This window comes from Meriones unguiculatus, chromosome 18, assembly GCF_030254825.1.
Source record: "Meriones unguiculatus strain TT.TT164.6M chromosome 18, Bangor_MerUng_6.1, whole genome shotgun sequence".
In the NCBI taxonomy this organism is placed as follows: domain Eukaryota; kingdom Metazoa; phylum Chordata; class Mammalia; order Rodentia; family Muridae; genus Meriones; species Meriones unguiculatus.
The window spans coordinates 74,035,422-74,057,612 of record NC_083365.1 but is presented as its reverse complement, the minus strand read 5'-3'; the positions used below and the strand labels follow the sequence as shown (position 1 = coordinate 74,057,612).

The following is a 22,191-nucleotide window of genomic DNA, read 5'->3' as shown; positions in this document are numbered from 1 at the left end:
GCAACTACTTTCCAAAAAACTGTGGCAAGTGACTGTGATCAACACTTGGAGAACCTATACCTCTCCGGTGGTTTTAGCTTCCATCAGTGGCTTGTGCCTGAATTGGTTCTGAGTGATGCTTTTGACTTTCTAGCTTGATCATTAGTCTATATTTATTAGCTGCATTTTTTGTAAAGAACCTTTATAATTATGTGTGTGTGTGCATGTGGTGAAAGGTGCCCAAATCTTTAAGAACACGTGCGGGAAGGCCAGAAGAGAAGACCAGGTGCTCTGCTCTATAACGCACCCTCATTCCATTGAGACAGTCTTCTCATGACACCCAGCAAGAGCCAGTGACTCCCCCCCACCCCGTGCCCACACCCCACAGTGCAGTGGGTACAGGCACAGGTTACTATCGTGGGACATGGGTGCTTGTTATTTGAACTGAGGTCCTCAAGTTTACCCAGCACTAACTCTCATCCGCCAAACCATCTCTTCAGCCACTATCCCTATATTTCTAGGAAGGCTTCCTTGCTTTCTGTCCAACGAAATACCCCAAATTCCTGCTGGCCTTTCCTTTACAGAGCTACCTACCTCCTTTTACTGTAAGGTACTTCTTGAAAATAAGGTTATCTCTACTCCTCCGAGATAATGTTGCTGCAGGGCCCCTTTCTGTTTTCTTGCTTGTTTGTTTGTTTTTGTTTTTCAAGACAGGGTGTCTCTGTGTAGCCATGGCCATCCTGGATCTCACTCTGTAGACCAGGCTGGCCTCGAGCTCACCTCTGCCTCTCAAGTGCTGCAATTAAAGGCATGTGCCAGCACTGCCCAGCTCAGTGCTCCTTTTTCAGTTGAAAAGCTGCATGCAAACATATATATTTGCACAGAAAAGTCGATATGTACTTTGTATGTACCAGTCAAAGGACAGGTTGTTCTTTCTGTACTTCTGTTCTTTCCTTCCACTGTGTGGGTCTTAGGGGTCAAACTCAGGTTGGCAGAATGGGCAGCAGATACTTTTACCCCCATGCCTGAGCCGTCTTACCAGCCCACATTTTATTTCTGTATTTATTCTATTTTATTTTTTGCTTTTGTTTTAAACCAGAGTAGAGCTGATTTGTTTTGTTCTCTTTTCTCTGTGCCTGCAGAGAAAAACTAGATCACTGTTGATTTTTTTTCTCAGCAGCATGGGAATATATGTTTGGACAGTCTAGAGGAGTAGAGAATGCAGGGCTTTCTCTTTGAGTATAAACACATTGTTTTCAATTATGACTAAATTATGACTCTACCCTGTCACTCTCCTCCTTCGAGAACAGACTCTTTCTGGAGTTTACAGATGTGAAGGGTCTTCAGTTGCAGTTCCAGTCATCCAGTCAGGGTCTTTCTGGAGGCCAGCATGATGCCCCAGTCGTCATTTGTAAAGCAGGTTTATTTTGTTAGGAATGAGCGGAGGGACAGGAGGCAGGACGGCTTCTTGCAGAGGCCCTTTGATCATGTCTATTAACCCTGACATCAGCACTCCCTCACATTGGTGGCCTGGTCTCTGCTGGATCAGCACCAGCTTTGAAGTGCTTTATTGTTTTTATGAGTTTCACTGCATTTCCTTTTCCACTCCTTCAGCTCTAATAACTGACTTTTAATCCTATCATTATGGCCAGGGGATTTGTCTCAAAGGACCCTGCATTTACTGTGAGGTAAAACAGAGCCGATAGAGGTCCCTAGCCTTTCAGAGAAAACACACATTAACCACCCTAAGCATTTTGCAATTCTCCTTCCTAGCATTTCTCACCAACACACAATATTTTTCTTTTGTTTTTATTAAATAGAGGGTAGAGACACAGTAGCTGTTAGGAATTTCTTCTATCCGTCCTTGAAAAAGCAGATTTCTCTTCAACTGGACTTTAGAGATGCTTTATATAGTTGAGATTAATTGAGTGGCCGTGCCGTCGCAGCATGGATTCGGGCTGCTCCAAATAGCGAGTTCCAGTGTGGAAATGGTTCCATGAAGTCTTTATAGTTACAGAACGAAAACAAATCGTCAGTCAAGAATGAGAACAAGGCATTTGACACAGCAGTAGAAGCAGGAGAGAGGTGGCTTACGGCTACGTGGGGATCTGCTGTAGTTGTCGCTGTCTGCTGACAAGAGCTTCAGGGCTGGTGGGAGACTAGGAGCACGCTTGCAGAGAGCTCCATGTAAGAAGGCCAGGGAGCCAGGCAAGGGGGTACATGCCTGTAATTCTAGAACTCAGAAGGCAGAAGCAGAACGGTCACTGCAAGTGCATGGCAGGAAGAAGGGATGGGGAACTAAAGATTACCCAAGATGATTTTGAATTTGCAACTTTTATCTTTCCATAGTCCGGGAAGTCCTGATCAGTCAATCAGCCTTGTAGGCTCTTTCACACAGGTGTGGCTTCTTTTCTGGGAATCTGGATTCTCACTAGTGGTGAAAATGTCTGTGAAGTCAGATCCTATCTCCTATTTAGAAATACCTACTTTTAAATTCCTTATTTATCACACATAAAGAGAATCACTTGCCATAATTAAAGGACAAATTGTCCTGATGAATTGGATGTTTGTGTGTAATATTACTACAGCGACTTTTCTAAGTGCAAGAATGCCATAAGCTATTCAATAACATAGCTTTACAAGCTTATGAAAGTATTTTATTTTCCGTGTTACTGCCTCTCTAAAAAAAGAATAGAAATAATAAAGTCACTCATTACAAAAATAAACTGCAGGGCTGGAGAGATTGCTCAGTGGTTAAGAGCTCTTGCAGAGGACCTGAGTTCAATTCCTAGTGCTTGGTACACAGCAGCTCACAACTCTAACTCCAGTTCCAGAAGATGCCCTCTTCTGACCTCTGTTGGCAGCAGGCATGCATGTGGTGCACAGACAAGCAAAACACGCATACACATAAAATTAACACTAATAAATCTTTTTTAAAAATAATAATCAACATGGCAGTATGGTATGAGTGCTAAATGTTAAGCTGCCAGGATAGATCCTGAAATTTGGAGATCCTGATCTGTTGTGGTGAGACCAACAACCTTCTTTCTTTAGCCTCTAAGTGACAGGGGAAGTTCCGGTTTTGATAATGTAAAATTTTCAGAAAACGTGCATCTTTGGGAGATAGTAGTGCCTTATCCAAAGATGCTTTAATCCATAGATCCAAGGAGAGCTCCAAGAATGTCGCTGTCACCTCTCTAGAGGTGGTGGAACCCCGGAGAATGGAGCTGATAAATAAGGCAGACTGAAGTCTCATGCAATAGCCAACTTTATTCAAAGCATCAGACAATTTATACTCTGGTGGTTGAGAAAGGACACACGGGTAAAGTTGTCATGAGTTCAAGCTGTATCCAGTCACCAGGACAAGTCACGTGTGGAACAGTGTTTTTCCATAGAGGCATATAAAAGATAGTTAAATATTTATTTGAATAACAACAGCAAGCAATAAAGAATAATCTGAAGTAAACTCACTCCTATCTGCTTCATCTGGGAGGAGCACAAAAACACATTCCATGTTTTGAAGAAAGTGAGGTCACAAAACTCCTGTTTTCTTGGAGTATGCTCACAAGTAGTCAGAATTCTCATCACATGACTCCATTCCTGGACCGTATTCCAACAGTCACCAACTGGGTGCACAACAAAAACTCAGCTTAATAAAAGGACTGGGGCTGGAGAAATGGCTTAGAGATTAAGAGCACTGGTTGTTCTTCCAGAGGTTCTAAGTTCAATTCCCAGCAACCACATGGTGGCTCACAACGATCTATAGTGAGTTCTGGTGCACAGGCACACATGCAAGCAAAATGCTGTAATAAATAAATAAATCTTAAAAAATCATAATTAAAGGACAGTATAGAAATCATTTGAGAAATGAGTGTTGTGGCTCTTGAGTCCTCAAGGCAAGAGGGTCAGGGTCAGGAGTTTGAGGTCTGTTTCTGCTTATAGCAAGTTCAAGGCCGTCTTGAGGTACATAAAACTGTTTCCGAAAAAAAAAATCACTAGAAGCATTTTTGTTTGTTTTTGAAACAGCCTCCTATGTATCCCAAGCTTCTTAGTTTATGTAGCCAAGGATGCCCTTGAACTTTTTATTCTCCTGACTTCACAGATCCGTACACCACACCTGGTTTTATCAGCATCTTGCAGACAATTTGAATTTAATATAGTGTATGTGAGTCCACATCAGCTTGTGAAAAGCTTCTTCCTCCAGTTTTGTTTTGTATTGTTTTTTTGGTTTCTAAGACAGGGTTTCTCTGTGTAGCCCTGGCTGTCCTGGACTCACTTTGTAGACCAGGCTGGCCTCAAATTCATAGCAATCTGCCTGCCTCTGCCTCCCTGAGCGCTGGGATTATGGGCGTGTGCCACCAACCCTGGCTTCTTCCTCCAGTTATTGACCAGCCAGGTCCCAAGCACCTACCTATCTGCTGGATGTCCTATCTGCAGATGGACACGGTGTCTCACATGGTACCGTGTCTCCTCTCAAAGTAGTAAGGCCAGATTTTATTTTAGGCTGCATGGCACTTAAGTTCTTTTTATTTCTTTATTTTGGTGTGTGGGCTGTGTGGGGTATGCTTGTGAGTGCAGGGGTCTGTGGAGGCCAAAGGCCTGGGATCCCCTGGAGCAGGAGTTACAAGTGTTTGTGAACTGTGTGATCTGGGTGCTGGGAACCAAACCTGGGTCCTCTGCAAGAGCAGCACTTGCTCTTAACCCCTAGGCCATCTTTCTAACTCCCACATTTGAGTTCCTGACATCCTTCCAAAACAATGGTTTCCTAGACTCCATGCAGCTTTCCTCCACTCACCTCATCCACAGCGACTCTCTTGCAGAGGTGTAAACACTACTGAGCCAGTTCTTCTCTCAAAGGGCAGTTGCAGTGATGGGCAGAGAACCTGCAGTGGCCTTGTTCTGGCTGCCTGGGAGTTAATCTGCCTGGGAGTTATATTATCCTTTGAAGCCAGAGGGATTTGCAAGTATTCAGACACTTCTGCAAAACAAGCCAGAAATGGTGGCCTCCATCTGTTATCCCACCACGAGGGAGGAAAAAACAGGAAGATCTGGAATTTAGGTTCACTCTTGGCTACCGAACAAGTTCCAGGCCAGCCTGGGATATATGATGTCCTTTCTCAACAAAGAAAACAAAAAGATAATATTCATACTTTGTTTCCTTGGGGTGGGGAGGTGGCTCAGTGGGTAAGAGTACTTGTGCAAACATGAAGCCCTGAGTTCAGATTCCCAGGCCCTATGCAAAAGGCTGGGCATGACCCACACCAGCAACCTCGGTACTGTGGGAACTAAGATGGTAGGGTCCCTGGGGCTTGCCACCCATCAAAAAGTGGTGGCATCTGAAAAGTGGTGCGTTCTTGGTTCAGTGAGAGGCCTTAACTCGGGAATACAGCAGGAAAAAAGCACAGGACTCCCAGTGTCTCCAACCTTCCTGTACAGTCATGAGCATCACTGCCATGCAAACACACACGTGCAGACACCACACACAAAGACGTGCACTCTTACGTGTTTACCGCCAGTGTGCACATTCTCGTGTGAACAGTCGATCCCTCTTTACCTGCTTTTTTTTAAGATTCATTTTTTTATTATATATACAATGTTCTGCCTACATGTGTATCTGCACGCAAGAAGAGGTCATCAGATATCATTTCTAGAACCACCATGTCTTTGCTGGGAATTGAACTCGGGACCTTTGGAAGCGCAGACAGTGCTCTTAACCTCTGAGCCATCTCCACCCCCTCCCCCTTACCTACTTTAACTTCGTGAGAGAAGTGGCACCAGTAAAACCGTAAATGCGTCTTCAGATATTGTATTCTCATGACTTCACCTTAGTTGGGTCCTGAGTTCCTTTGAGACTGTGGAGGGACTAAAAACATTCTCCCATAAAATGTACACATGATTCCAACAAGTGTGCACAGTCAGTCCCAGAGGCCTCCCAGACCCTTAGAGGCTGCCTGTGGAAGAATACGTATCACCAGCCCTTCTCTCTTCCCAACCAGTATATATAGTTACCTTTAGGATATACCAAGGAGATTTTCTGTCTTGTTTTTTCTGGCAATCATAGCCACTAAATGTCAAAGGGCCCTCATCAGTAGCTTCCTCTTCAGTTGCCTAGAGGCCGTAATCAGGAAGTTCAGCTGACTCTAGGAGTCAGGTTTCTAACTGATGACCATACAGGAAATCTCCATTCCGACAGCGTTTCAGCTCTGGCAGCCCTGCGGCCAAGATACTCACTTGTAAGTTTCACTGCCTGTGATAGCACTCCTCAATATCCAGCTTAACCGTGCTTATAACATCAGCCAGAGTCCTCACTAATCGTGCACTGTTTGCAGGAGTTTTATTCTTGCCATATCCTTTGGCTTGAGAAATTATTACAGTGATTTGTTTCCAGCCAGTCCCCCCTCCCGGGACTTTACTTGCTGAAGTCTCAGTCTGCGGCACGTGGCCTCAGACCAGCAGTACACTGGCGTCACCGCCACGACCTCACACGGGTGCTCTCCAGCATCGCGGAGGCTGAGCGCTATTTCCACCTCGGTCTCTCGCTGCTGCTCACCCCTCTCAGCTCCTGCTAGCAAAAAAGAATTTCTCAAAGGCCACTTTCCCAAACTAGTTAATCCTTAAATAGTTTTTTTTTTTAAGTTATTTTAAAACATAGCTTAAGTAAATTGCTTTCCTTAAGGAGGTCTGCTGTATTTGAAGGCCCTGAGAACTCACTGTTGGAAGATTTAAGGGTTTTTGTTGGGAAGATTGCTTTCATTTTAAGAACTCCTGTACACTTTTTTTGATTGTGAGCTGCAAAGGTAAATCTGTGAAGAAACAATTATTTAAAATGTGGACGGGGGCCTGGGCATGACTTGAGGGGATTGGATTGTAGCGCAAGTGTGAGTGAGGACTAGAGTGTGGGCGTCCAGAACTGAAAGCCAGGTGCGCATGGCGGCACACCTGTGATGTCAGCACAGAGCAGGCAGAGCCGTGGAGCATCTGCACAGGCTAGCCAGCCCGACTAGCCAGGACAGCGAGCACTGAGCTATTAAGAGACCGTGCCTCCATGTATGAGGTGGACAGCGAAGAGAAAGACACCTTCATCAATCTCAGGCCTACATACATGTGCTAACAAGGATGACATGCAAAAACCATAGCAGGCAAGAGTCTGATATTATTAAACAACGGAATATATGTGATGGCTCACTAATGTGTCCTTCATATATAACTATACTGACTGGATTAGTCAGGGTTCTCTAAAGTAACAGAACTTACAGAAGGAATCTCTCTATACCCCTTCTAGGGGTATTTATTAGGATGATTTAGACTTTGGTCCAGCTAACCCAACAATGGCTGGCTATGAAATCCAAGAATCCAGTAGTTGCTCAGTCCTTGAGGCTGGAGTCTCAGCTGATCCTGAGAATCCCAGGGAAGTAGGCTCTACAGCCAGTGAAGGAATGTATGTACTAGCAAGGTCAGGGAAAGCAGGCAAAGAGCAAAGTCTTCCTTCTAAATTCCTATGCAGGCTTCCAGCAGAAGGCGTAACCCGGATTAAAGGTGTGTCTTCCCACCGCAAGATCTGGATCAAAGGCAGGTCTTTCCCCTTCTCAACAGATCTAGATTAAAGCCTGTAATCCCAGCACTCTGGGAGGCAGAGGCAGATGGATCGCTGTGAGTTTGAGGCCAGCCTGGTCTGCAAAAGGACTCCAGGGCAGCCAAGGCTATACAGAGAAACCATGTCTTAAAAAAAAGGCTTGTTCTGCTACCTCAAAGATCCAGATTAGAAGTGGATCTTCCCACTTCAAATTAAGCCAAACTCTCTCACAGGTGTACCCTCCATTTGGCATTTTAGTTAATTCCAGATGGAGTCAAGTTGACAACCAAGACCAGCTAACATACGAACCATTTGCTCCTCATCCAAAAAGAAAAGGTTTAAGAATGTTTCTCTAAGAAAAGAGGCAGTTGAGTTTCTCACTGAACAGATGAAGGGAAAGATTTTAACTAGTAAGATCGTTACCCTTCTTGTTCCTTTCTGGTGACCGCCACCATGTCATCATAGGAGACCCAAGAAGCCCCCTTGAGGCTGTGAGGCTCAACAGAACCATCACTGATAACTGCTACTGTGAAGTCTTCCTTGTGGACCATCTTAAATGTGAGCAGACACATTTAATTAGGGCTGGCAAAAAGCGCAGCGGTCAGGAACCCTGCAGCCAAGCCTCATGACTTGAGCTCAACCCTTGAGGTGCACATGCTAGACGGAGAACCAACTCATGCACATTGTCCTCTGACCTCTCCCCAGCCACAGCCACACTTGAATGCCCACACACGCACAACATAAGGAATGGAATATTAAACTATTTGCAGAAATAGCTTAAGTAAATCTTTGTTTTTGTTGTTTTGAGACAGGGTTTCTCTGTATAACAGCCCTGGATGTCCTGAACTCTTTGTAGATCAGGCTGGCCTCAAACTCACAGAGATCCAACAGCTTCTGCCTCCCAAGTGGTGGGATCAAAGGCATGAGCCACCACACCCAGCAAAGTCATTTCTCTGTTTTTGGTTTGGTTTGGTTTGGTTTCTGGTTTTTCTGAAGCACAGTTTCTCTGTGTAAACAGAGCCCTCGTCATCCTGGAACTCAGTCTGTAGAGCATGCTTGTCTCAGCCTCCCAAGTGATGGGATTAAAGACGTGGGCCACCGTGGGCTGGAGAGATGCCTCAGAGGTTAAGAGGTGGTCCTGAATTCAATTCCAGCAACTACCTGGTGGCTTGTGACCATCTATAATGCGATCTGGTGCCCTCTTCTGGCATGTAGGCACACGTGCAGGTAGCACATTGTATACATAATAAAGAAATAAATATTTTTAAAAAAGAAAAACAGACTGAATTCTTTATGCCAAGAAAGGGCCACCAATAAAGCAAACAGTGAGCTGAAGAAAAGAGAACAAAACAAAGCAAAACTGCATAATAGCCACAGAAACATAAAAGAAATTGTTAGATCTATGAAACAAAACTAAGGGGAAAATCAGCTAACAGGGACTGAAACTAAAATTTTGTAATGCCAAAATTAATAATTTAACAATGAAAAAAAAGATAAGGCAGGAACCACCCAGAAAGAACAAATGAAAAGGTTCAAAAAGAAAAGATAGAGAAAGCAAAAGAAGTACAAGCAAACGGCGCAGAACTGAAGGACATCAAACCTCTCAGTTGAAACTGCGCTGGGGTTAAGGAATGGAAGTTTAGGGCCTCCCTGTTACCCGTGGTGAGCTCATCTGGCTTCTCTCCCTCATTCATTTGGAATGCTCTCCTGTCTATTTCACTTCTCTTTTCCTTCTCAAACTGCCTCCATGTGGCTGGACATCCATTCCTATTGACTTTCTCCCTCTGCACATCAGCAGTTCCTAGGTGTCCAGATCACTGCTCTTTCATTCACATTCTCATTCATTCATTTATCCATTTCACTCTCCTTCCTTCCCCTTCTAAAACTTCTCCTGACACCCACTGGTCCTCACATGTCTAAGAATGAGCTTATTTCCTTCTCTCTTCTTTTTTGATCTTCAAGCTAACCAGTTTATCTCTTCATATTTCCTATTTCATAACTGAAAATATCAGTCTTAGTGTATAATAATTCAGAAAGTAGGTGTTCCATGTGAAGGGTTATGATCACTCCAGGCCCCAGCATTTTCAGTTCTCACAACCAGAATGTCCTCTCCTCTTGGTGATCAGCCCTGTGAGTCCTGAGGTCCATGGCAGCCTTCCCTTTCCATGCACTTGAGGGTCAGAGGACCATACTCCGTGGTTCAGCCTTTGAGATTTCTAGGGATTGAACTCAGATTGGTGGACATGCACAGCAAGAACTTTTACCCACTGAACCTTTTCACCAGCCCCCTCCCTGTTTCTCGTTCTTCACGTAAAGGAACAGCAAAGGGTCACTGAGTGTCTGATGAGGAAGTGACAAGGATGAAGAGAAGTAAGCAAACACAAAAGCAGATACTGAAGAGAACCTTTTGAAATCTCTAGTTAGTAGCTCCAGACTGCAATGATACTGCAAATGTGAAGGGAAAAGGAACAGGGAACAGGAAGCCGCTCTTAGGTGTTAAACGTGCGCAGCTACCGGGCTGGGGAGATGGCTCAACAAATAACGGCACTCGCCACGAAGCCTGCTGACACAAGTTCCAGCAGAGAACAAACTCCTACAAGCTGTCCTCCGACTGCACACGCGCTCTAGCACCCACGTCCACACTGATACACAGCACACACAGAGTGGATAAGTAAATGCGGTAAGATTTTAAAACACATGACTGCCAAATGTAAATAATTCTGTAGCCAAGAGGGAAGCTAAGTAGAGGGAAGCTTAATATTGTAGAAGAAAAAACAAAAGGAAAATATGAGCCTAATAAGATGTAAAGGGTAGGCCCAGAATTATGCTAGAAAATTGAAAGGAAGAAATTATATTTTAAAACATGAAAATTTATAAGAGAAATCTGTTATCCAAATTGAATAAGGTATCCTAAGTGCTGAATAGAATCTTGAGGCATATAAACATAGATTCTATAGATACATATAGATGTCAGTAATTAGGAAGTTTTAGAATACTGGGCTAAAAGGTAATAAAACCGTAGAAAACAAAGGAAAAGGTTTTCTTCTTTTATCATTTGTGTGTGTGTGTGTGTGTGTGTGTGTGTGTTTGTATTTTTGCAGGTATGTAAACGACACGTGGGAGTATACATTCATGTGTGTGTACATTTGGAGGTCAGAATGAATATTCTAATGCTGTTTGAAAAATGTTTCCTGGTCAGTGTTTTAATATGAGTGACATAGTTTATATACAGTATCTTTACAGTTTGGCCATGAAAGCATTTTTCTCGGTTCTTGATTGACTTAAAATATCATTTTTATATGTTTGAAATGTTTACTTGCACAATTCCTTCTTTTACCAGATGTGAGTCTAAGGCAGGTAGTTTAGGAAGTATATTTTAATTTCATAACTTCTGTAGCTAAGTTCCTAACTTCTCCAAAATGTTTGTTTCCTCACCTGAATGCCTCCCTCCTAGGGCGAGCATTAAGGTGAAATGAGTTCAGCACCTAATAAGGGGTAGGCAAAAAGACATAGGAAGTGCGTAGCGATGTTCATTCAGTACATGACTGTGCTTATTACTCTGAGTTGTATGTGTTTATGAAATATGGTACTGTAATTGGATTCATTGCCAGTCAGTCTGGCTAGTGAAAATGTTCTTTCACTGAGGAAGAACAGTTGCTCCCTCATTTGATAACTGTTGGATGATTTTAGTTTGAAAAAGAAAAGCAGCATGATATTCGATCATTCTTCTTACCAAAACTGAAAAAGAGACAGTCGGAAACATCCTGTGAGGAATCAAAGGTATTCAAGGAGAAGATTAAAGTGGCCTCAGACCCTGGAAAAATGGCTTCAAGTGACAGCACTGATGACAAAAATGGTTTTGAACCTGAAGCTAAAAGATTCAAGACACTCAGCGGCACTCTGGAGGAAAGGCCGTCCCTGCGAGTGAGAGCCACATCCATGGAAGGTGTCCATGAGCTCAAGTCCCCACTGGCCTCCCCGGCGCGTCCTGAGAAGGGGTGGCAGTGTGGCCTCTGCACCTTCCTCAATGACCCGGTCCTTCCTTACTGCGAGATGTGTGAGAACCCGCAGGGCAGAGCTGGTGAGTGCATAGAAGGCAACGGTGGGCTGAGGGACATGTTGTCGTTCTTTTTAAAACCCCTTTATTTACAGTTCTTATGTCTTCTCTCCCTACTCCACCCCAGTCCCTTCCAACACCCCAACACCAGGCAGGAGGAGAAAGGGTTAGTGGGAGAGGGGCACAATTCTTTCTTAGCTGCTTCCTGCTGGTCAGGGCCACCAGGTTCCTTGGAGCCAGTCCAGTCCTTGTTTTAGAAGATCCGCATCTTCTTGTCTCACAACAGCAACCAGGAGCAGCAAGGGGGAAGCAGGAGCAGCATTAGTTGTTCTCCTGTTTTCCACACTCTGGGCTCTGACAGTCTCTCCAGAGCCCTCAGATTTAAACTGTCTGCAGCTGGCAAAGAGCTCCTCTCAGAGCCAGCACGAAGCAAATAGTCTGCTGCTGTGGGCCATCTGAATCAGTCCCACATCCCACACCTGGGAGCAAAACAAAACCATGTTCATATCCACAGCAGGGGTGGCGCCTGGCAGGTGTTTGAAGACCAGCCAAGCTTTCAGGTACATTGGTACCGAAGTGCCTTGTGACTCAGCAGGCCTGAGGCCTTAAGTTGGAGTAAGAGTTTCACTGAGTGGAGACTGTAAATTCATCCCCTGTGGAATGTGAACGACTCCCGGTTCTGTTGAGAATGCATATCCTGAGTGTCACTGGCATGGCGTTAATTTGGCACAAATGGGCATTTCTGATTAATATCAGAAGGATGTAAGCTCAGTGGGCAGAAGCCGTGTTGCTATGGTAGCAAATATGCTGCCCATCACAGACCTGCTGTTATAAAACAAGTAGATATTCTTGTTTTTAAGGAATTATAGAGGGTTTTTGTGTGTGGATGGATCATTTGGTGACTGCTTGGCCTGCTTAGTATGCATTCTGCCATATTTCTTGCCGGACAAGTCCTAAGCTCTTCTCACAGTCCTACTAAAAGACTCCAACCAACACAGAGGCATACAAAATAAATATGATATAACAGAAAATGACATTCTGTCTGTTTTCAGTTTCAGAGAGCATTTTATGGCAGTGAAAAAGTGCCAAGTTGACAGTTTTGGAAACTAGAAATGACCTGTTTTATCAATGGTGTGGTTGTCCACATCGGTTCTCCTATATATCCACTCTTCTGACAGTTGATTCTAACAAACACAGCGCCAAGAGAGCTCTCAGGTTACAGTTTTCCCACTCCTTCTGTTACGTCAGTGGCTAAGTTTTTCCTCTCTCCCTTCTGAGAACTCTGTCACAGTTGACCAGTGGCCATCTGGGTAGATGTATTTGTTACGTGGGCACCTGTTTTCCAAAACTGCACTAGAACCACAGACGTTCTCCATTCGATGTCCTTGCCACAGTTAACATGACCCCCTGACATCCCAGCTGGAGCAGACAATCAAAATAAAGCAACTTGTGACGATAGAATAATGTCAGCTCACAGCAGAGCAGAAAGTGACTCACTTAGAAAAAAAAATCATAGCTCACTGTGTTTGATAGTTCTGGTTTTTCCCTTGTGATGCCAAGAGCAACAATGAAAGTTTCTAGACCTATGATTGAATAAGCAACCTGCCAAGAAACTTTAAAAAATAAAATACAGTGGTGAGCATGAAACAGCCCACTTAAAGATAAAAAAAAAAAAAAAAAAAAAAAAACGAGCGAAAAAAACCTCAGGTAACAGTGGTCTCAATGCATCTCAACATTGCAGTGGCCAGTTTTACATTATTAAAATTGGAATGATGATCTTGTACCTTTGTTTATGCCCCTAAAGTATTAAAGGGCAGAATTAATACTAATTAAAAGTTTAATAGAGCTTTCCTTGTAACCCTCCAAAGAAACAGAAGCCAGAAAATTAAAGGAGTCATATTAGGATATTGTAGTCTCTGAAAGCTGCTAACTCAGGCCTGAGGTGCTTTGGAGTGACACAGGCATAGGATACATTGAATGATAATATGTAACAACTAATAGCTGAAACTGGCCAGCTAACTGACATAAATGTCAGAGCGGTTTATCCAAAGCAGCCTACATAAATTTCTGCCTGGGTATGGAATGGGAACTACAAGCTTAACATATTCAGACTAGAATTCAAGGACTGGAGAGATATTTCAGTCCAGTCTACTGCCTGCTACATAAGCACTAAGACCCAAGTTCGAGGCCTGGTGGTGGTGACACACGCCTTTAGTCCCAGCACCCGAATCCCAGGCAGAGGCAGGCAGATCTCTGAGTTTGAGGCCAGGCTGGTCTACAGAGCAAGTCCAGGACAGCCAGGGCTAACAGAAAGCCTGTCTTGGTGGGTGGGTAGGCAGGAAGACTCGAGTTTGGATCTCAGCACCCACATAGAAAGGCAGGCTCAGCATGCATCCCTGACCGGGATATTCAAACAGGCAGATTTCTGGAATTTACCAACTGCCTAGCCAGCAAAGCCAAATCAGTCATCTCTGGGATCAGTGAGAAACCAAGATGGTGTGGAAAATGACTGAAGATGACACCAAATGCCAGCCTTTGGCATGAGGCTTGTGCCTGCCTGTGCTTGTTGCAGAGCCAGGTTTGATTCCCAGCGCCCACACGGCTCTTCCCAAGGCTTTAACTGCAGAGGAGCTTACACCATCTTCTGGCCTCCATGGATCCGGTACACACACGGTGCACAGACATACGTGCAGGCAGAATACCCATATGCGTTAAATGAAAAGAAATAAAAAAAATTAAACCTCAATAGTATCCTTGATCACCTTCTTACCTCCCCTCAATTGTTAAACTCAAAACCCATCCCTACTCCCACCCCTTCCTTGCTCCTGCTCCTACCACTGGAAGCCATCAGCAGTTTTATCAAGCCCCAATAGCACCCCCCCCCCCCCCCGCTTCAGTCTTGCTGTTTGGGATCTTTACATGCAAAGCAGTCACAACGCCCTTTAATAATGGGCATCAGCTTGGCGTGGCAGTAGGTGCCTTCAGCCCGAGCTCTTTGGAGACAAAGGTAGAGCTCTATGAGTTCCAGGCCATCCAAGGCTGCATAACAACACCTGGAGTGTGCAGGGAACTGCACTCACCATTGCTCCTCTCGGAGGGTCTCTGTTACTCTCCATCTTTATGCAGAGAATATCCAAGGGTGCAGGCCTTAGCAGCTCCGAGTTTAGGTAGGGCTCTCCGAGCATGGTGCTGACAGCCTGAGCTATGTGTAATACTCTAATATTGCTTTGTTACAGTTCCAAAGTTCACCCTCTCCTAGCTGCCCTCCCTGCCTCCAGTTTGACTCTCCTCATCTGTAGATACATTTTTGTTTGTTTACATTTTTGTATATCAGGAGGCAGGGCAAACAGTCTCTTCCTACTAAGTGAGTAAACATGGTTAGCTTTATTGTTTTTTTTTTTCTTTACAAAATTGAACTGTGATATTTTCATCTGTGCTTGTTACATTTAAATAATTTTAATAATTCTAGCTGGCCTCAACCATATGGAGAATAACAACAAAAATGGGGAAGATAATTCTCAGAAAAGCTCCTCCAAAAATGATCAGGCTGGTTTGGACTGTTTAAAACAACTGCCTGAACACTCGGAAGTTGGGCAGTTGGCTAATAAGAAGGAAGAAACATTGGAAGGTGAGAGGGAAGGCAGACTGCTGTCCCAGGCAGGGACTGGTAAGTCCTGCTTCCATTTCTACTGCTCAGATAATAACTGGACCAGGGTGTGGCTCAGCTGGAAGACTTCTGAGCCACCAAGCCTGAGTCTACGGCTTCACTCCCCAGCACCGCATAAGCCAGTTATGATGAAAAGCCTGTAAGCCCAGCACTCAGGAGAAAGAGGCAGGAAGATTGTGATTTCAAGGTCGTCCTTGGTTACATAGTGAATCTGAGCTCAGCTTGGTCTATATGAGACCCTGTTTTAAAACTAAGTGCCATGTGCTTTAATACGTAGTGCTGTTACTAAACTTGTGGTTGATGCCTTATCCCAAGTACTATGTTGAAACACTTAACTCTCTCAGAAACACCTTAACCAGATGGCTCTCTGCTGGTATCAGCGCTCCATAGCATCACAACCAGTAAATTGCTGTTGCTGCCAAAATGTTGCCCTGCCTTACCACAGCGAGCTCACTGATAGGGAGAAGGGTGTTTTTATTAGGGTGGTGCATCAGGTCACAGTAATCAGATTAACAGAGAACTGACAGCCCTTGAACAAATCATTAATGTTTCTAGATAGCTAAGAAACTAGGAACGTACATCCAAGGCTATCTGAACGAGCTGGGGGATGACTCAGTGGGGAGAGTGCCTGCCCTGCAAGCATGGGACCCTGAGATTGTCCCCACCAGCCACATGCCAGCCAGATGTGACAGGAGCGCCTGCACACCCAGCGTTCAGGTGCAAACACACACATTCTGTATGGACACAAAGGCCAGACGAATGACTGCACATTGAGTCCTTAGTGGTCAGGTTTTATTTTTGTTGCTTGACCTGTTTGTGTTACTTAGAGCCGTAAATGCCAGCCTGTGACTGTGTGGGGACCAGCTGGCAGAGTACTATAATTTGGGATTATTTTATTTTTTGACTGGCTTAGTGACCTGCAGATTGGCGTGTGTCTTAAAGCCATCCCAAACTGTGAACTTTTAAGTTAACTGCTGTTAACACTGACATAATTTGAAGTGAGATTCATAGCTTCAAAATTTAATGTTTAAGAATTTCTGAACCTAACCACTGGTGCATGCCTTTAATCCCAGTGCTCAGGAGGCAGAGGCAGGTGGATATCTGAGTTTGGGGCCAGCCTGGTCTACAGAGCTATTTCCAGGGCAACCAGACCTACACAGAGAAACCTTGTCTCAAAAAAGAAAAAAGAGTATGTTGAACCTAAGGTGTTCTCTTTTCTTTCTTCTTTGGCCTTCCTTTCCCTCCCTCATAGTCTTCCCAAAAGTGCGTGAGAGTAAATGCTGTCTAGATCTGATTTCACAGCCTTCAAATGAGCTGGATACAGTCAGAGGGCTTATCTTCTTGTGTGTCTCTAGTTTCTTTGTTCCTTCTATGTGGGTTAAACTCATGAGCTCAGGCTCGGTGGCCACTGCCTTTACTAACTTGCTGGCCCCAGCTTGGGTTTTTTGGGATAGACTCTCCTGTAGCCCAGGCTGACCTTGAACTCACTACATAGTGGAGGATAACCTTGAACTTGTCTTCCTGCCTTCACCTCCCAGTGTGAAGAGTGTGAAATATAAACACACCTGGCTTATGTTTATATTTGGTCCTGAACCTAGGGGTTTGTGCATGCTAGCAAAACACTGCATCAAATGAGCTACTTCCCCAGCTCTGATTTGTAGGAATGAGCTAGCAGGTATCTGTACCAAGGAACCAATGCACAGCTAGCAACCCTCGATTTCCTAGCCAGGAGGAAGAGGTTCAGAGCTGCCAACACTTGTTCCCCCAGTGTGTGCCTATACTGGGGCACATACCCTATACTGCATTAGCACTTGGGGATGGGTCTTGTAGCAGGAACAAAGAAACTAGAACCAGAGTGGCGTGTGCTACTCTGGAACTGTGTTTTTAGTCTTCCTAGAAACACACAGATCTTGCCAGGTGAGGTGGCGCACATCTATGATCCCAGAAGTCGGGGAGGCAGAGGCAGGCAGATCTCTGTGAGTTTGAGGCCAGCCCAGTCTACAAAGGGAGCCCAAGACAGCCAACGCTACACAGGGAAATCCTGTCTCTAAAAATCAAAAGGGGAAAGGAAGGAAGAAACATAAGGATCTGGAAGGATGGCTGCATCAGCAGCTGATCCATCTGTAGTCTCAAACTGTGAGATCATGCTTCCTGGGAAGCCGACGAAGCCCTGTTCCCATAGTGCAGCTCTCAGCTCCCAACAACTGTCGACTACTTTGGCACTGACCTCATGAATATCTTTTATCAAAGAGTGACTTTTAATATTTACGTATTAATGCCTTGCTCTTAAAATATGACACCCTTGATTACAAAATGCTCTTCTGACCAAGGTGAGCAGACAGAATTTCTCTCATTGAGCCGTGGTACAGTGCCTTAGGCAGAGCCCAGATGTGCCCCCTGCGGCTGTGACGTCTGTTTGTCCTGAGGATCTGGACCACAGGGCCTTCTGCCTTCCCCTGCTCTGTGAGGCATATAGTAGATGACCCTTTGCACATGCCCAGGAACCAAACATGGTAGCTTCCTCAGGAGAGATTTCAGTTATTCCTCCAGGAATTTACTTCTGTGGCTTTAAACCTGTGCTGCCCTGTTGTGTAACCTGTTTGTTTTTATATTTATACTTTCTCCTTTTGATTCCAGAACATACGGAAAATGCCTTTTAATTTTATTTATTATTATTTGTTATTGTTGTTATATAGAAAGAAAATCCTGATCATTCAATTTTACCAACGAAGACTCAGGAGCCAAGTGCTAGGGTTAAATTTGCTAGCTCAGAGAGGCAGAGAAAACACCCAGCTGACCTTCCTACTCCACCCACGTTCCAGAAGGAAAAGCCCGTCTCCTTCTCCATGCTATTGAGGGACCCTCCACTCGATGTCGTTTCCCTGTGGTCATCCTTTGACTGGCTGCTTACTTTGCCTCTTGTCCTATGGTTGACTTTATTTAGCTCTTGGATTAGGGGTGTGCGAGGGCTGAGTCATACCACAACAAGAAATGATTTTTTGTTTGTTTTGTTTTCAGTTTACAGTCTCAGGGTTCACAATGTGAGCAAATATCCTGCAACAGTCAGTAGTCGTAGTGTGATGGCTGAGGCCAGTGAGTGCGCGTGTCACACGTGTGGAGGCTAGGAGACAGCTTGGTGGGGTTGGCTCTCCTTCCATCCTTAGGTCGGTTTCAGGGAGCGAACTCAACTCAGCAGACTTGCACAGCGAGCGAGTGCCTTCACCCACTAAGTCATCTGGAAAGCCCCGTACGGGCAAGAGCTGAGAAGCCTTGCAGCGAAGCAAATGCGGTAGGTTATGTATTAGCAGTGCACGCACAGCATGCAGGGCCTTGCGTGACGACGGTGTTGTCGCTATGAGTGAGCGCCACTTCATAGCTGCCAGTTAGGCAGTGAGGATTGGAACATGTCTTTGTTATTAGACACTAGTTCAGAGATTGGAACTGGATCTGTAGACCAGGCTGGCCTTGAACTCACAGAGGTCCACCTGCTTCTGCCTCCTGAGTGCTGGGATTAAAGCTGTGAGCCACCACCCCAGCCAGGTTTTCAATGATTAACTCACTAACTGTACAAACTGCTTTTCACTGTAACGGTTTCGTAGGTGCACATTGTGCCTGGACCACACTTGCCCTTCCCTCCCTTTCCCCCACCATGCCCTGCCCTTCCAGTCTCTAGTACCCAGAACTTCCTGTTTCTTTCTCATTTACAGGGATAAGTCACAAACTAGATTTGTAGAGTAGCCAGTGGCTAGAAGACTAACACGATGGTAACATTGTCTACTGGAGTGGCAGGAATAAGTCTCAAACTAGATTTGTAGAGTAGCCAGTGGCTAGAAGACTAACATGATGGTGACATTGTCTACTGGAGTGGCAGGAATAAGTCTCAAACTAGATTTGTGGAGTAGCCAGTGGCTAGAAGACTAACATGATGGTGACATTGTCTACTGGAGTGGCAGGGATAAGTCTCAAACTAGATTTGTGGAGTAGCCAGTGGCTAGAAGACTAACATGATGGTGACATTGTCTACTGGAGTGGCAGGGATAAGTCTCAAACTAGATTTGTGGAGTAGCCAGTGGCTAGAAGACTAACATGATGGTGACATTGTCTACTGGAGTGGCAGGAATAAGTCTCAAACTAGATTTGTGGAGTAGCCAGTGGCTAGAAGACTAACATGATGGTGACATTGTCTACTGGAGTGGCAGGAATAAGTCTCAAACTAGATTTGTGGAGTAGCCAGTGGCTAGAAGACTAACATGATGGTGACATTGTCTACTGGAGTGGCAGGAATAAGTCTCAAACTAGATTTGTGGAGTAGCCAGTGGCTAGAAGACTAACGTGATGGTGACATTGTCTACTGGAGTGGCAGGAATAAGTCTCAAACTAGATTTGTGGAGTAGCCAGTGGCTAGAAGACTAACATGATGGTGACATTGTCTACTGGAGTGGCAGGAATAAGTCTCAAACTAGATTTGTGGAGTAGCCAGTGGCTAGAAGACTAACACGATGGTAACATTGTCTACTGGAGTGGCAGGAATAAGTCTCAAACTAGATTTGTGGAGTAGCCAGTGGCTAGAAGACTAACGTGATGGTGACATTGTCTACTGGAGTGGCAGGAATAAGTCTCAAACTAGATTTGTGGAGTAGCCAGTGGCTAGAAGACTAACATGATGGTGACATTGTCTACTGGAGTGGCAGGGATAAGTCTCAAACTAGATTTGTGGTGTAGCCAGTGGCTAGAAGACTAACATGATGGTGACATTGTCTAATGGAGTGGCAGGAATAAGTCTCAAACTAGATTTGTGGAGTAGCCAGTGGCTAGAAGACTAACATGATGGTGACATTGTCTACTGGAGTGGCAGGAATAAGTCTCAAACTAGATTTGTGGAGTAGCCAGTGGCTGGAAGACTAACGTGATGGTGACATTGTCTACTGGAGTGGCAGGAATAAGTCTCAAACTAGATTTGTGGAGTAGCCAGTGGCTAGAAGACTAACATGATGGTGACATTGTCTACTGGAGTGGCAGGGATAAGTCTCAAACTAGATTTGTGGAGTAGCCAGTGGCTAGAAGACTAACATGATGGTGACATTGTCTACCTGAGTGGCAGGAATAAGTCTCAAACTAGATTTGTGGAGTAGCCAGTGGCTAGAAGACTAACATGATGGTGACATTGTCTACTGGAGTGGCAGGAATAAGTCTCAAACTAGATTTGTGGAGTAGCCAGTGGCTAGAAGACTAACATGATGGTGACATTGTCTACTGGAGTGGCAGGAATAAGTCTCAAACTAGATTTGTGGAGTAGCCAGTGGCTAGAAGACTAACACGATGGTAACATTGTCTACTGGAGTGGCAGGAATAAGTCTCAAACTAGATTTGTGGAGTAGCCAGTGGCTAGAAGACTAACGTGATGGTGACATTGTCTACTGGAGTGGCAGGAATAAGTCTCAAACTAGATTTGTGGAGTAGCCAGTGGCTGGAAGACTAACACGATGGTAACATTGTCTACTGGAGTGGCAGGAATAAGTCTCAAACTAGATTTGTGGAGTAGCCAGTGGCTAGAAGACTAACATGATGGTGACATTGTCTACTGGAGTGGCAGGAATAAGTCTCAAACTAGATTTGTGGAGTAGCCAGTGGCTAGAAGACTAACATGATGGTGACATTGTCTACTGGAGTGGCAGGAATAAGTCTCAAACTAGATTTGTGGAGTAGCCAGTGGCTAGAAGACTAACATGATGGTGACATTGTCTACTGGAGTGGCAGGAATAAGTCTCAAACTAGATTTGTGGAGTAGCCAGTGGCTAGAAGACTAACACGATGGTAACATTGTCTACTGGAGTGGCAGGAATAAGTCTCAAACTAGATTTGTGGAGTAGCCAGTGGCTAGAAGACTAACGTGATGGTGACATTGTCTACTGGAGTGGCAGGAATAAGTCTCAAACTAGATTTGTGGAGTAGCCAGTGGCTGGAAGACTAACACGATGGTAACATTGTCTACTGGAGTGGCAGGAATAAGTCTCAAACTAGATTTGTGGAGTAGCCAGTGGCTAGAAGACTAACATGATCGTGACATTGTCTACTGGAGTGGCAGGAATAAGTCTCAAACTAGATTTGTGGAGTAGCCAGTGGCTAGAAGACTAACATGATGGTGACATTGTCTACTGGAGTGGCAGGAATAAGTCTCAAACTAGATTTGTGGAGTAGCCAGTGGCTAGAAGACTAACATGATGGTGACATTGTCTACTGGAGTGGCAGGAATAAGTCTCAAACTAGATTTGTGGAGTAGCCAGTGGCTAGAAGACTAACACGATGGTGACATTGTCTACTGGAGTGGCAGGAATAAGTCTCAAACTAGATTTGTGGAGTAGCCAGTGGCTAGAAGACTAACACGATGGTAACATTGTCTACTGGAGTGGCAGGAATAAGTCTCAAACTAGATTTGTGGAGTAGCCAGTGGCTAGAAGACTAACACGATGGTGACATTGTCTACTGGAGTGGCAGGGATAAGTCTCAAACTAGATTTGTGGAGTAGCCAGTGGCTAGAAGACTAACGTGATGGTGACATTGTCTACTGGAGTGGCAGGAATAAGTCTCAAACTAGATTTGTGGAGTAGCCAGTGGCTAGAAGACTAACATGATGGTGACATTGTCTACTGGAGTGGCAGGAATAAGTCTCAAACTAGATTTGTGGAGTAGCCAGTGGCTAGAAGACTAACGTGATGGTAACATTGTCTACTGGAGTGGCAGGAATAAGTCTCAAACTAGATTTGTGGAGTAGCCAGTGGCTAGAAGACTAACACGATGGTGACATTGTCTACTGGAGTAGCAGGAATAAGTCTCAAACTAGATTTGTGGAGTAGCCAGTGGCTAGAAGACTAACGTGATGGTGACATTGTCTACTGGAGTGGCAGGAATAAGTCT

The 22,191-nt window shown here is 44.7% G+C and overlaps 1 protein-coding gene across 5 annotated transcripts in view; it reads left to right on the top strand.

The window, feature by feature from the left end:
- The window catches only part of Zranb3 (zinc finger RANBP2-type containing 3), a 133,386-nt gene that overhangs the window by 93,862 nt on the left and 17,333 nt on the right, over nt 1–22,191 (top strand). For all 5 annotated transcript variants that reach the window (XR_009587461.1, XM_060371885.1, XM_060371883.1 and 2 more), the window contains 2 exons: nt 11,243–11,633; nt 15,079–15,276. Coding sequence is in view for 4 of the 5 variants with exons in the window: in XM_060371885.1 (XP_060227868.1) it covers nt 11,243–11,633; nt 15,079–15,276 (589 nt within the window). In the remaining variant the exon portion in view is untranslated. The remainder of the gene's footprint in view (nt 1–11,242; nt 11,634–15,078; nt 15,277–22,191) is intronic.